This window comes from Zonotrichia albicollis, chromosome 4 (genome assembly GCF_047830755.1).
Source record: "Zonotrichia albicollis isolate bZonAlb1 chromosome 4, bZonAlb1.hap1, whole genome shotgun sequence".
NCBI classification, from domain to species: Eukaryota; Metazoa; Chordata; class Aves; order Passeriformes; family Passerellidae; genus Zonotrichia; species Zonotrichia albicollis.
This window is the reverse complement of record NC_133822.1, coordinates 19,107,894-19,120,838: the sequence shown is the minus strand read 5'-3', so window position 1 is coordinate 19,120,838 and position 12,945 is coordinate 19,107,894. Positions and strand designations below refer to the sequence as shown.

Sequence of the window (12,945 nt, the reverse complement as noted above, 5' to 3'; positions counted from 1 at the left end):
GAAAGAATCTTTAAAGAATATTTCAAATATTGTAACTTGATATTTTTATTGTACTTTGATAAATACAGATGCTTCAGTGATATATTTACATTTTTATATATTTGCATTTTTATATATTGCAGGCTGTATGTTTGAGCATTTATAATTATTTAGTACTTTACTGATGTAACCAATAGGTCGTATCTTTATATTACCTCACCTATGTATGAATCACAGTTTGAAGTATTTTGGGTTTAGGTTTGCTATTCATGTTTTTCTTATAATTGTTATAAAATCATGCCTAAATAAAACTTGCATTTCTCTGGAAATATATTTAAAGAAACCTTATAGTAAAGCCTTTATATCACACTGATTTTGTCTTTTCTGAAATCACTTGCCAAAAAGGGCTCTTCAGTAAATTTTTAGCTGTGCTATGCAGAACCAAAAAAACATCTTGCAAGTCCGTGTAGGAGGGTTTTTTTGTTGTTGTTCAGGGTATATTTCGTTTGGGAAGGGTAAGGAGGGGTGTGTGTGCTGGTATTTTCATTTGTTTATTTAAAGGCTATTCTTTCCACTAAGCATTAGGTAGCTGCAGTCAAGCCACAGTATTCAATAACCTTTAATTAAACCCCAAGATTTTTTTTCACCCTGCAACTCTTGTGTGCTTGGATTCCTCCATCTGAATTTAAAACAGTTTCCCAACTGCTGTGTCCTGCACCTGGTAAATGGCATCTCTTGTCTTTTGAGTCTGAGTCCAAATGTTTAGTCAGAAGCAGCAATTCACACTGCTCAGAGGTTCATATGACTGACATTAAACCCTGGACACAATAAAGCACAGGAGTAAAAGGACCTCACTCAATTTCTGGAGGGGACAAACAGGAACAAAAGGACATCCTGTAGCCCTGTACTGCTGAAACATTAATGGAACAAGTGGGCACAGTGAAGTGTTCCTTGTCTGCTTGACAAACCCTGCAATCCAGGGTGGAGATTTACAGTTTTAAATTAACAGCATCATCCTGCTCTACACATCCCCTGGTTACCTGCAGAGAGGCTGTCCAAGACATTTTTTCCCCTGAACTCCAACAGAATTTCCAAGCCAAAGCCTCTCTCACAGGGATAGGGTTTCTCAGGGGTAAGGGAATATGGGTATCAATGCTGGTCACTCCCTGGACCAAACTCATGTCTGAAGTTCAAACAAAAAAACCCCTGTGAGGCTTTTAAACACCTCTAAGTCACAGCAGAAACAACAAGGACTAATCACAGTATTACATTTGCCTCTCCAGGAATATCCTTCTCTGTACACAGCAACTCACAGGATTCTGGAGATGCATGCTGATAAACAGATTAAGCTTTCCCTACTTACTGAGAGCATTACAGAGCAAGATTTTAAAGCAACTGTTGAGTATTTCTTTCTTGGAATCTTTCCCAGCAGAATGATGTTGTCAGCATGGATTTTAAAATAAAATCTTGACTGCGTGGTGGGAGGTGAGGGGGAGGCAGGAAGGGACTTGACAGTAGGGGGAGATTTCCAAATCCACTCGTTTTTGCAAACTGTATCCAGTGAAATTTTGATATCTTTTCAACAGAATTTACTGCAAGAGAAAAGTGACTGTAGAATTATACAGGCAATTGGAAACATACTCTAGGTAGACAAGCACCATGAAGCCTGAACAGTGGAAATGTTACACCTGTTGAAGTCTCAGTTCAAAGTGTTATGAATAAAACTAATGAGGACAATTAAATAAAGCTCAAAAGTTAGGTCTTTATCACTCAAATTTTATCAATTTAAAGTTGAATTACTTTTGTCCCCTGCAGATTTAACATGTTAGTGAACATGTTAAAAACTGTTCACCAGTTTTAAAACTGCAGTCTTAAAAATGAGAATAAAAGTGTGAGAAGTGGAATCCAAGTGTGGTGCTGTGTAACATTTTCCTAGAATCCCCACTTTGTGAACCAGGTTAAAAACAAGAATTCACTAAAAATGGTTTCCTCACTCTGTTACACCTAAGACAGAATCTCAGTATTATCCAGCTTGGCTACAGATGCACTCAGCTGATACTTTCAACCTTTTCCTCTTAAAAACCTTACAATAATAATAAAAAAACCCTCCAAATCAAAACACCAGAAAACACTTTTCCATATAAAGTCAAAGATCTAAACCTATGACTAAAGAGGCATAAAAGGCTATTTTTTCACTTCCTAATGCAAAGATAAAGAATTATTTTTTCAATGCCATAAACATAGTAAGAATTTGTTTCTAAGCAAATTTTTAGCTACAGTTTAAGCCAGTCTTTTGGGAGATTTACAAACCTTCACAGTGCTTAATCTGAATTCTGAAAGAGTATGAATGCTGAAACAGACTTTGGACAGTGAAGTTGCTTTTTACATGTAAGCCATTAACAAAAGGCTTCTCTTTATATGGTACCTTAAAGTGCAGAAGAAAGGGAAGAATTTGGGATCTCTTAAGCAGGCATTTCACCATCAATGTGCTTGGGTTTTTTTCAGCCTGTTCAACTTGCACAATTTTGTTGCTGCAATGATACAGAGGCTTAAAATTTTCAGTTACTTGATCTTTCTTTGGAAAAATATTTGAACTAAAATTTCTCTAGTGGCACACAGAAATCCTGAGGACAATTAAAAGCATGACTCATGCTGGTTAATATTCTTTTCAATGGTTTGAACAGCTAAATATTTAATGTTGTTTAGCAAAGACCAGGTATTTTAAAAGGATTATTTTTGAGGGGAAGCAAAGGTTCTTAAATGCCAAGTCGAATTTCAAACACTGTACAGTCTGGAATAAATACACCTATACCTTTGTATTGCATTGAAATAAAAGATGCTCTGTGGTACAATAATCTTAGATTTTCACCTAATAAATGACAGCTATGCTAACATTTTCCAAGTTACTGGGAACCTTGAATCCTAAGGGAGTTGCCAAAACAATTATGTGCTTATCTCTTTGGATATAATACACTTTGATTGGTACTATTTCATTAACAACTCAGAAATATCAACAGAAGTTTGGAAGATTGTAGAAAGGCAAAACCTATTTGTATCATATGAGATTGGATACAGAAATTGTAATTGCTTGGTGATGTGGAATAAATTAAAATCCATTCTTCTGAATAAGGAGAACTGTATTTTCTAGGGCACAGCAATGGCACAGGACAGGTAGGACCTCTAGAGGGTCAAGGGAAAATAAAGAGAAATTATCAGGATAAAAATTGCAGTGAGGTACAAATGCATAACACTAAAGGAGAACAAGCAGAGAAACAGAAACAGAACTCTGCCCTAAAGACTAATACTACATAAAAGATGCTGCCATAATTAATGATGCTCTCAAGTCTAGTCTCTGGCTCTGTAACTAACTCAGGAAAGTTGCCATCAGTCTCTTCAAAACTAATGACAATATCTCATTTCCCTAGGCTGGAGTAGCTGCATGCATTTTCTGGAAAATCCAGGTTTCTGAAAGGGTCATTTGTAAGGTATTTATCTACCTCACTTTGTTTTTAGAAGGCTGACCAGATAACATTCTGATCTCATCAAGACAGATCAGTGATATTAAAAATCCAAGATGATTTTCTGTTCAGTTTATTAATGTCTATGCCCCATGAGACTTTGTTTCACTCCAACATAGACTGAAAACTGAACAGCCTCAAAAATTGTATTTATGCATCAAAAAGAGCCTTGTTCCTCCAGCAACAACAAACATGGAGTTTAAGCACAAACTATTCCAAAAGGCTTACTACAGTCAGAAATATTACAAAGACAATTCCTAATTCAACCTTTTGATGAAATGCTCATCCTTTTTGGTTCCCAGAGGTATAAAAAAAAAAGTGTAACCTTTTCTAATAGAATACACAATTCCTTTTCTAATAGAATACACAATTCCTTTTCTAATAGAATACACAATTCAATGTCAAGAAACATCCTTCCTTTGATTTTAGATGTTTGAACTCAGAGAATATGAGTAAAGCCACTTTAACTTTACCTTTTCTGGCTCCCATTACTGATGAGGATTTTCTCAGCTGATTCTGGTGAGCAGGCAATGCAATCCATGGTTCAAAACAAAGGACATATCCCAACATTTGGAGACTAGCCTCACTTCAGCCTCAGTCTGCATAACTTAAACCATGCTGAGAGAGAAGCCTGCTCTAGGAAGGGAGGGCACAGTTACACCACCCTTCATTGTCCTAAGGTCCCCAAGTCAGGAGCTTCACCCTGAACATCTTCAGTGACACTAAAGGTGCCCAGGGAGCTCCAGCAAGACTTGAGTGTCTCCTCCACCTTCCACTGCAACTCCACAACCCCCATGCCATAACATCCTGAGTGTTCCTAACATGAGCTTTGGAATCCTAACTAGCCAGGGACCTGCTTAGGTTTCAGCAGTGGACTCATATTCTTTCCACATATTTTAGGCTGAATTACAAGGTAAACTCCCACTATGAAACTGCAAAATTCTTCTGTTACCAAATATTACTGGGACGACCTGAAGTGGCAAAAATTATGTTTATTTGGAATGGCTTAAAATGACTGTAGTTAAAAAAAAAATGAAGATGAAGCCTAAAGAAAAGCTGTATGGTGGATTTGAGTGTTATTATCAGTGGTCATGTAAAAATACCCATTCAGCATGAAAACACAGTGACTGCATCCCACCAGTGCCTTGCCACCTAAAGCTCTAAAAAGAAATGTAAAAGTAGTTCTTCTGAAATTCAATGAAACTGTACAGCTGCAGGGTTGATAAATTTTAGTTAAGCCTCCAGTGCCATGCTGTCTGCCCATTCTTCATTCTTCTCCTTCCCTCACCTTTCTGTTTCTTACTGTAAGAAGAAGTGGAGAATAGAAAATCCAGGACAACTTTTTAGTAATCTTTTAAGATCCCAGCTTAGCAAGGCTGAATCAAGATCCTTCACTCTCCCTCATCCTGTATATGTTGAAACACCACATGGAATTGGAGCAATAAAAATTCAATTCATCCTAATGTTTTTCCTTACTGGAAAATTGACTGTGCTGCATTTGCTTCTCATTCCTGCTTTCAGCTCCTGACAGAATTGGACTTTTGAGTGATTAACTATTAATCCCAGCTGTGAGAAGAAATCCATCCACGATCCTTTCAACCACTCGAGGGCAGCAAACTCTAACTCTTTAAAAACCACTTGAATCATAAACACACATCCAGGTTTGGAGTGATGTTACAGCAATCAAGCAGTACCAGCATCTGAAGGCAGCAAAAATACAACTGGTTAAGCTGCTGATTAATAATCCATCAATATAGCTCACTCTTTCACTGATTAATTCAATCCAGACACAGTCCTGGGGGATAATATGAAAGGAATCACAGAAGAAGTCCAAAGAAGAGAAATTCAATTCTTACTAATTGGAGCAAATCAGCCATCTAATTAATATAGTCTGAAAGCTAATAAAACACAAATATCTGATTAGTAAGAAGACAACTAGTAAAGAGGAAGCAAAACATCTCCAAGTATTTTACAATGAGAAAATAAATGAACATTCTTAGGTTTTGAAGATTTTTAAGACTGTTTTAAAATAAGTGAACTCATGGGTCTGATATTGCATTTGTAACTGTAATAAAAGGATGATGCATTCCTGGCAACCAAAACATAATTACACTTGAAATTCCATTTCCTAATGTATATCTGCATATAACATTTCCCCCTATGCATGCCTCCAATTGACAAAATGCAGTAATCCAGATATTAACATAAATCACAGGAGTTCTGCCACATTTAAAGAGATCATGGGCAAAGTTTTCAGGCTTGAGGGCAGAAGTTACACGGATCCAGCTTTCCTTCACTCAGCAGGAATGGAACACCGCCCTCATCTTTGGATTCAATTCCATCAGCCACATACATTAACAGTGTGGCACTACTCTGCTGGGAAAGTCATCAAATCCTACAATTAGTTCTGCAAACAGGACTGATGTTACTGCCAAAATGGAAGGCCAGGCCCCGTCCATCCCCCTCCAATATTAAAGTTCATGTAAATGAAAATAAACCACACACTGTTTGCTCATGGTTTACAAAATGGATCCAAACTATCTTTCAGCAAGTTATTAAAAGGCATTATCCCTGATCAGGGGGGAAAAAACCATGCCACAAAATAAAACATGTCACACAAAATAAAATCCCATGTCTCAGGAAACCATTAATTTTTCATGGGAATCAAAGACAATTACAAGTGATTGACAAACTCATCAAATATTAATGTGGAGGATGAAAGGTAATAAAAGTGCAAGAGACTTGTGCATATTCAATACACACTGAACACTCCCATATCAATATTGCATAGCCCTGTCTGCCAGCACTAATTAAAGCTGGAGCCCAGCACAGCCATGGTGTTTGTCTGAAGTTATTAAAGTGAGCACTGTCTAGCTCCCTTGTCATTGTTTAATACTGGAAACTAGCTGCCATTAATTTAAGATTTGTAATGCAATGTGATGCTGCTGGGGAGAAAAACATCCATGTGTACAGCAAATGTTATTTTTCACCACCAATTTAATTTGATGCACTCTAAAATTACATAATTATCCTTCAAGGCAAGTGCCACTGAAAGGGAAATATATTTTATCCTCCTTAGGATGTTCTTAACATCAGCACTGCAAGTGATCAAAATCAAGAACAATTCATAAAAATGCTAAATGCAGACATTTCCTACACTAGAAGAACTGAAAACAGTCAGTATGAGCTTTAGCAGTGGATAAGGTACAACTTCTGTAAGAGTGACATATGGAGATGATGAAGGCTTTGTCTGTCTCAAACAATGGGATAATGACATGGGACATTTGATCAAAGTTCAGTCATCCAGAACATTACTATGGATTTCCAGCAACAACAATTTCAGTTCAGGCTGCTCACTAGTTTTCTGTAAAAAATGCCTGTAAAATTGTTGAAGGGCACCAACACAACCACAAAAATACAGCAGACAAATGTGAAGAATTCCCTGTGAATGGAACAACTGTAGTCAGAAAGTGGGAAGGCTGCCCCTTTTCTGAGCAAGAGAGAGCTTGAGACAAGGTATGTGAGAGAGCATTTAAGAAGAACACTTCCAAATGACAGCCACAGTTTACTGCAGCCCAGGAAGAGCCCAAGAAAAGACATATTCTAATTAACAGACAGGAGTTTGGAATCCTGCAAAATGTTCTCTTGGTTGAATTTGAAGAAAAGTGACTTGGAACAGAAGGTTATTTACTCTAAAATATGACAGAGAGCACATTTAGAGAGTCCATGCACAACTGCTTACCCAGGATTCGTGGTACAGAACTGTGAGCAGATGCATGCCATAATCATAGTTCTGCCTTCTTAGGGGACACCTGGAAATGCAAAAACATTTTTCTGAACAAAAGGTTAAAATCCGCCATCAAACTTTCTATTGTGTAATGTAGGGAATCTTAGGAAATGAGTGGTTGATTCCTGTGTACTTCTCAATTACACACAACCAAGAATAATATCATGGAAGTTTGAATAATAAGAATACAGGAGAATGGGCAGCTGCAAGGCAGCAAGAAAATATTGTATACCTTGTATACAATACCCAAGGATTTACAAATCTTCTGGAGACATTAGAAACTTCTTTGCCCCCTGTGCCAAAGCGGAATCCAACATACATAAAGCCTGAACTCTTTTAAAATGTGTTTTTAACAGTTAATAACAGGAGTAGTGTTAATTAAGTGCCATTTTAGCCTTAAATTATAATAATTCACCAAGACAATAACTGGTATTGCTGGAAGACACTCAGTCCTTTCTCAGCTGTGGGCATTGCTACAATATTTTTGTGTCCTTCTGGCAGCTCACCTGTCTGTTGTAATTGTGAGCACATCTGTCTCCTGACAGTACCGCTCTCCCACGAGCTTAATCAGCTTCTTCTTTGCATGGTCATCCAAATTCAGGTTGGAAAGTTTAACCTTCAAGAAAAGGAGAAAACAACTTTAATTCCTTGGAAAATCCAAACTCTGAAGTCTGGAAGTACTTGAGACAGGCAGATCTTCTATCAAGGTGGCTATTCAGGATGCAATTTATGCCTGCATAGTACAGCTTTCAGAGATGGTTGAAAAAGCTGATTTAGTGCTGATTTGTATAGGAATTTTTAACAGAGAGCCTTTTCCATCTTAGCTGCCAGGCCTTTCCCAATCTTCCACTGCATTTGATGGAAGAGATGCTTAGGACGAAGAACTCGCCATCTTCCTGCCTTGGGAAGGAAGGATTTATGCCAAGGAAATGCCTTGGGATAAATCAGGAGGGGGACTCAAACCAGTACAGAGTTGCAAACTCTATTTCGTAAAGGGCCTGAACATGTGGTGGGGGACAAGACAATGAGTTCTAAAATTCTGGAATTCTGTAGGTGTGGAACAGTTAATAATTTGCAGAATTTCTTTGGATAGTATCACATTGAAGTCATAAGACAAGAATAATGTGAGTATTCAAACAATTTATACCTGCATAGAATCCCCACATCCCCACAATGCCTTACAAGTCCCAAGGGCAGTGAATATGAATGGACAGATTTGGTGAGGAACACACAGATGTATTCACTTGTGCGTGATTTTGAATTCCCTCTATTTCTCTCATTTCCTTACAGAAGATCACACTGGCATGTTTGGGAAAGAAACCCAAGCATTGAGGGGTTTGAAACAAAGGCTGATTACCAAAACTACTACTTACTCTTAAGGTCACCACTCTTGCTTTGGGATTCCGAATAGAAGTCCCTGAAGAAACATAATCTACTGTTTCAACTTCAATGGGAAAATGCTGCTCACATTTCTCATCACTGTCCAGAGCACTCGGCCATTCAGTGCAGAAATCTGTACAATAAAGAGAAAAACACTCCTAGTACTATATGTGTATTATATACCTGTACCTCTGGTGTATTTGGCTGTTTTTTTTTCTTTCAAATGAATTGCAATATATGTTTTTAAAAGTACTAGTCTGAGAAACCATGCTCATTAATTAACAGCAGTGTTTCTGCTAGACTTGCTCCTGTATTGCCTTGTCTGTCTTTGTACTGCCTTACCCAAAACAGGACACAGCACTGCAGCTGCAGCCTCACAAATGCCAAACAGGATGATAGAATGGTTTGGGCTGGAAGTGACTTTCCTGCTTTGGGGATTTTTTACTAGATCCAGCTGCTCAAAGCCCTGTTCAACCAGAGCTTGAACACTTCCAGAATGGGGAATCCACAGGTTCACTGGGCAAGCTCTTCCAGTGTCTCACCACTCTCATCACTTTGCCTGAGTTCAGCAGGTTCCCCTCACAGTTTTTCTGAGTGGAAGAAAGCTCCTGGACTCCAGTAGACCCTGTGTCTCACCAGCAGACCCTGCTCTCACAGAGGGTCTCATATTAAAAGCTCTTTGGTCATTAAATGCAGCCCATAATGGATGAAGCCTGCCCAATCAGAGAGTTCTCTGAGAACCGAGTCACATTCATCACTCACCTTCTGGAAAGCACTGAACTATCAACTCATCAGTTCAAGCAAGGTCTTGTGCTAAAGTAACATTTCAGTCTTATTCTTGTGCTGACAACCTCCTGAGACTTGTCTGCTACCACCTGGGTGACTCCTGGCAGCAGCAGGAAGGCAGACAGTACCAGCCACAACCAGCTGAATAACCAGCTCTGCAAGTGTACCATGCCTGATCTCCATCACACACAGTCACATCTTGCTTTGTCTGAAAACTTCCAGAGATGGTTTAAAAAGAAAAACCAACCAACTAAACAAACAAACAAACAAACAAAAAAAAACCAACCCAAAAAAACCTCAACCCCTCCTCTCACCTTTAAGAGCTGCACAGTGCTTCTTAATTGCAGGAGGAGTAAGATGCAAAAAATTGGGGATCTGAAACAGACACATTAAGATTTACCAAAATAATAGTTTTTTGTCTGATCAGAAGTAAATGGGCATTACTGAAATCTGATTACACTTCTCACATTTGCTAAGGCAGTATAACATGCTTAAGGAAATATTCATTTAAGCAGACTCTTCTCAAGTCTGATTTAGGGAAAGGCTTAACTCTGTGACAAAAGTCACAGGCATGACCATCCTAAAAAGTCTCCTGATATCATTCACTTGTTAATTAACTTTGTATTTGTTACCACTTAGAAACCTGAGAGGATCATATGACTTAATAGCAGAAAGCAGTCACCAAGACAAATAATCCAATCAAAGCAGTGCAGCCTTAGTGAACAGTGACTTTAAAAGTGACTCCCCAGCCATGGCACATGTTTTACCTTGATAAGCTCTAGGTTGCCTTCTTTTGATGGAGGCACTCCTCTCTTCACTGGGTAGCCCATTCTGATGGGGAGAGGCACAGAGGCAGGTTTGAAGGAAGCTGCTGTTGGGTACACACTGCTCCAGTCCTGATCCACAGCCATCCTCTCTGTCCTGGGGGGTGCAGCCTGATCAAGGGAAAAGGGGACAGGAGATATGTGGGATCTACCACAAGGCAGGATCAACACATCAAACAATGATTTCAAGAACCAATTCCCACAGCTGGACATTTCAAGACACCTTTACAGCCAAAGTTAGTGCTGATTTGTAAAGGAATTTTTAGCAGAGAGCCTTTCCCAATCTTCCACTGCATTTGATGGCAGAGATACTTAGGAAGAATAACTTGCCATCTTCCTGCCTTGGGATAAATCAGGAGGGGGAATCAAACCAGTACAGAATTGCAAACTCTATTTCCTAAAGGGCCTGAACATTTAGACAAGACAATGAATCTAGAATTCTGGAATTCTGTAGGTGTGGAACAGTTCATATTTTAATAATGCTGAAATTTCTTGCCATAGAAATTCCAGTGCAGGGACGATGTATCAGTACATTGCAGAAATAGCTTATACCCTCCAAAAACTGACCAGCATTTCAGCCAAATGCTCTTAGGAAAAGAAAAACTTTATGCCAGAAAACAAGCATCACAAATCCTGTAAACTCAGTCTGAAAACAGCATTGACATATCTGGGTTATTGGAAATGCCACTTTAAGATACTTTCCAGACCTACACTCCCTGGTGCCAGTGCAAATTACCCATCAGCTCAGTGTATATTTTTGATAACACAGACTGAAAAGATTACAGAAGGCAGGTGCTGGCCTGGAATGCTCCCAGGGGATTGTTCCACCAGGATTTGACTGCAGAAGGGGCTGCTGGGCAAACTGACACAACACACAGCTTAGAAAACTCTCTCAACACATGAGCTGCCTGTAAATTTCAGTACTCACTGATCTTACAAACTGTGGTGTCCTGCCTCTTCTCCTTACTGAGCCTGAAAAAAGGAAAAACAGAAGAGATTAACAAAAATACATTTTAAAAATAAATAATTCTACAGTTTTGAGAGCAAAAAATGTAGGATAATTCTGTATGGGTTTTTTAGTTTTGTGACAATATCCAGTAATGCTCCACAATCTTTACATGGAAGAAGGGGAAGATCAGATACTCAGTAGTAAAGATTACCAATTAATTTTGTAAAAGATAAGATAAAAAAGAACTTGGAAGACAAAAACAAAGGACAAAAATGAAGAACATTTCTGCCTTCATTCCTATGCTCCCTTTCCTCTTTCCCACACAGCAGTCACAAATCACTCTCCACCAGCAGCACAAAATGGATAAATTTAAGAGTTCCCATTTCCAAAGGAGAGTGCCATGGCTCCATCCTTTCCTTCTGACAGCACAGCTTCACACCCTCCTCTGTGCCACTCTGCAACACAACTAACCCTGCACGAACAGTTCAGACATTGGATTGCTTCTCTTCTAGAACTGGAGGTGGGGAACACGTTGATCCTGCTCCCTGGGCACTTCCAGAGAAAGTGGAATGGGAAGTGAAAGAGTTTAATCCATTTCAGGTCTGGGATTCTCCTGGCTCTACTTTATAGCTCACTGATTTCACCTGGAGCTGTGGTGAGGGATCCCTAGGAACGCATTAAGTCACCAAATATCACTGGATTTTCCAATTAAACACTCATCTTTGCATGCTGGTCTGCCTTCTTTTCCTCCTCCTCCTCAAACTCTAAAACACTTCCAAACCCCACTGTCCAAAAACCACACCAGAATATAATGTGGCCTCAGACATACAAAGGTGGACCTGATGACATTTATTTTCAAAAGCCTGGTTTGAATTCAGAGGTTTCAACGATTGTGCATATTTAGCATAAAGCAATGACTGAGATTTAAGAAGGGATGTTTGGGTTCTTTTTTATATCATTCATATGTCTTACAACCCTACTCCACAAAAACTTCTGGATTTCACATGTTACTTGTTTCCCTTATCAGAGAACTCGATGTCTCTTCATCCTTTTCTTGCTATTAAAATCTTAAACCGAACGATACATCTGTTCGGGGTGGTGCAAGAGATAACATTTAGATAATATCTTTATCCCTCGACCTACCTTTTTGTGGTGCTTTCACATACAGCCACATGTCACAACTTTACTACTCCTGTTAAAAACATCTGTAATTTCAGGCCAGGACACGACACTTTTAGCTACGACAGCATCACCGGACATCACTCAGAGGCGCTCTCAGCGACCTGCCGTGCTCCAGGTGCCCACCGGGAAAAGCCAGACCCACCGCTCCCACCGGCACAGGCCAGGCACGACACCAAAGGCTTCCCAGGAGCACACACAGCGATGAAATTCCCCTTGGGAAAAACCAAACACAGACTCCGCTCCGTGCAGCCCTGCCCGCCATGCCAGCGGTGCAGCCCGACCGCCCCGGCACGCCGCGCTCACCTTCCCGAACCTGCGGCCCTTCCCTGCCGCTCACCGCGGGCGCCGACGACAAAGCGGCGCGTCCCCATCGAGGCGTGGCTGGAACCCCGCTGGCAGCCCGGGACAGCAGAGCCTGGGCCAGCAGAGCCTGGGACAACAGAGCCCCGCCGCTCAGCCCGGCCCGGCAGCACCGCCCGGCCCGCGCCGCCATTCCGGCCCCGCCGCGCTCCTCCCGCGGCCCCGCCCGGCGCGACGGCG

General features: G+C 40.1%; 1 protein-coding gene across 2 annotated transcripts in view; it reads right to left on the bottom strand.

Moving 5' to 3' along the window:
- The window catches only part of MRPS35 (mitochondrial ribosomal protein S35), a 13,998-nt gene extending 1,053 nt beyond the window's left edge, over nucleotides 1-12,945 (bottom strand). The window contains exons 1-7 of one of the 2 annotated variants that reach the window (XM_074539002.1): nucleotides 12,709-12,945; nucleotides 11,203-11,246; nucleotides 10,218-10,385; nucleotides 9,765-9,825; nucleotides 8,658-8,797; nucleotides 7,791-7,900; nucleotides 7,240-7,309 (exon numbers count right to left, since the gene is read on the bottom strand). In XM_074539002.1, the coding sequence (XP_074395103.1) occupies nucleotides 7,240-7,309; nucleotides 7,791-7,900; nucleotides 8,658-8,797; nucleotides 9,765-9,825; nucleotides 10,218-10,385; nucleotides 11,203-11,246; nucleotides 12,709-12,898 (783 nt within the window). In that variant the 5' untranslated portion in view covers nucleotides 12,899-12,945. The remainder of the gene's footprint in view (nucleotides 1-7,239; nucleotides 7,310-7,790; nucleotides 7,901-8,657; nucleotides 8,798-9,764; nucleotides 9,826-10,217; nucleotides 10,386-11,202; nucleotides 11,247-12,708) is intronic. The other variant, XM_074539003.1, reaches the window with a different exon arrangement.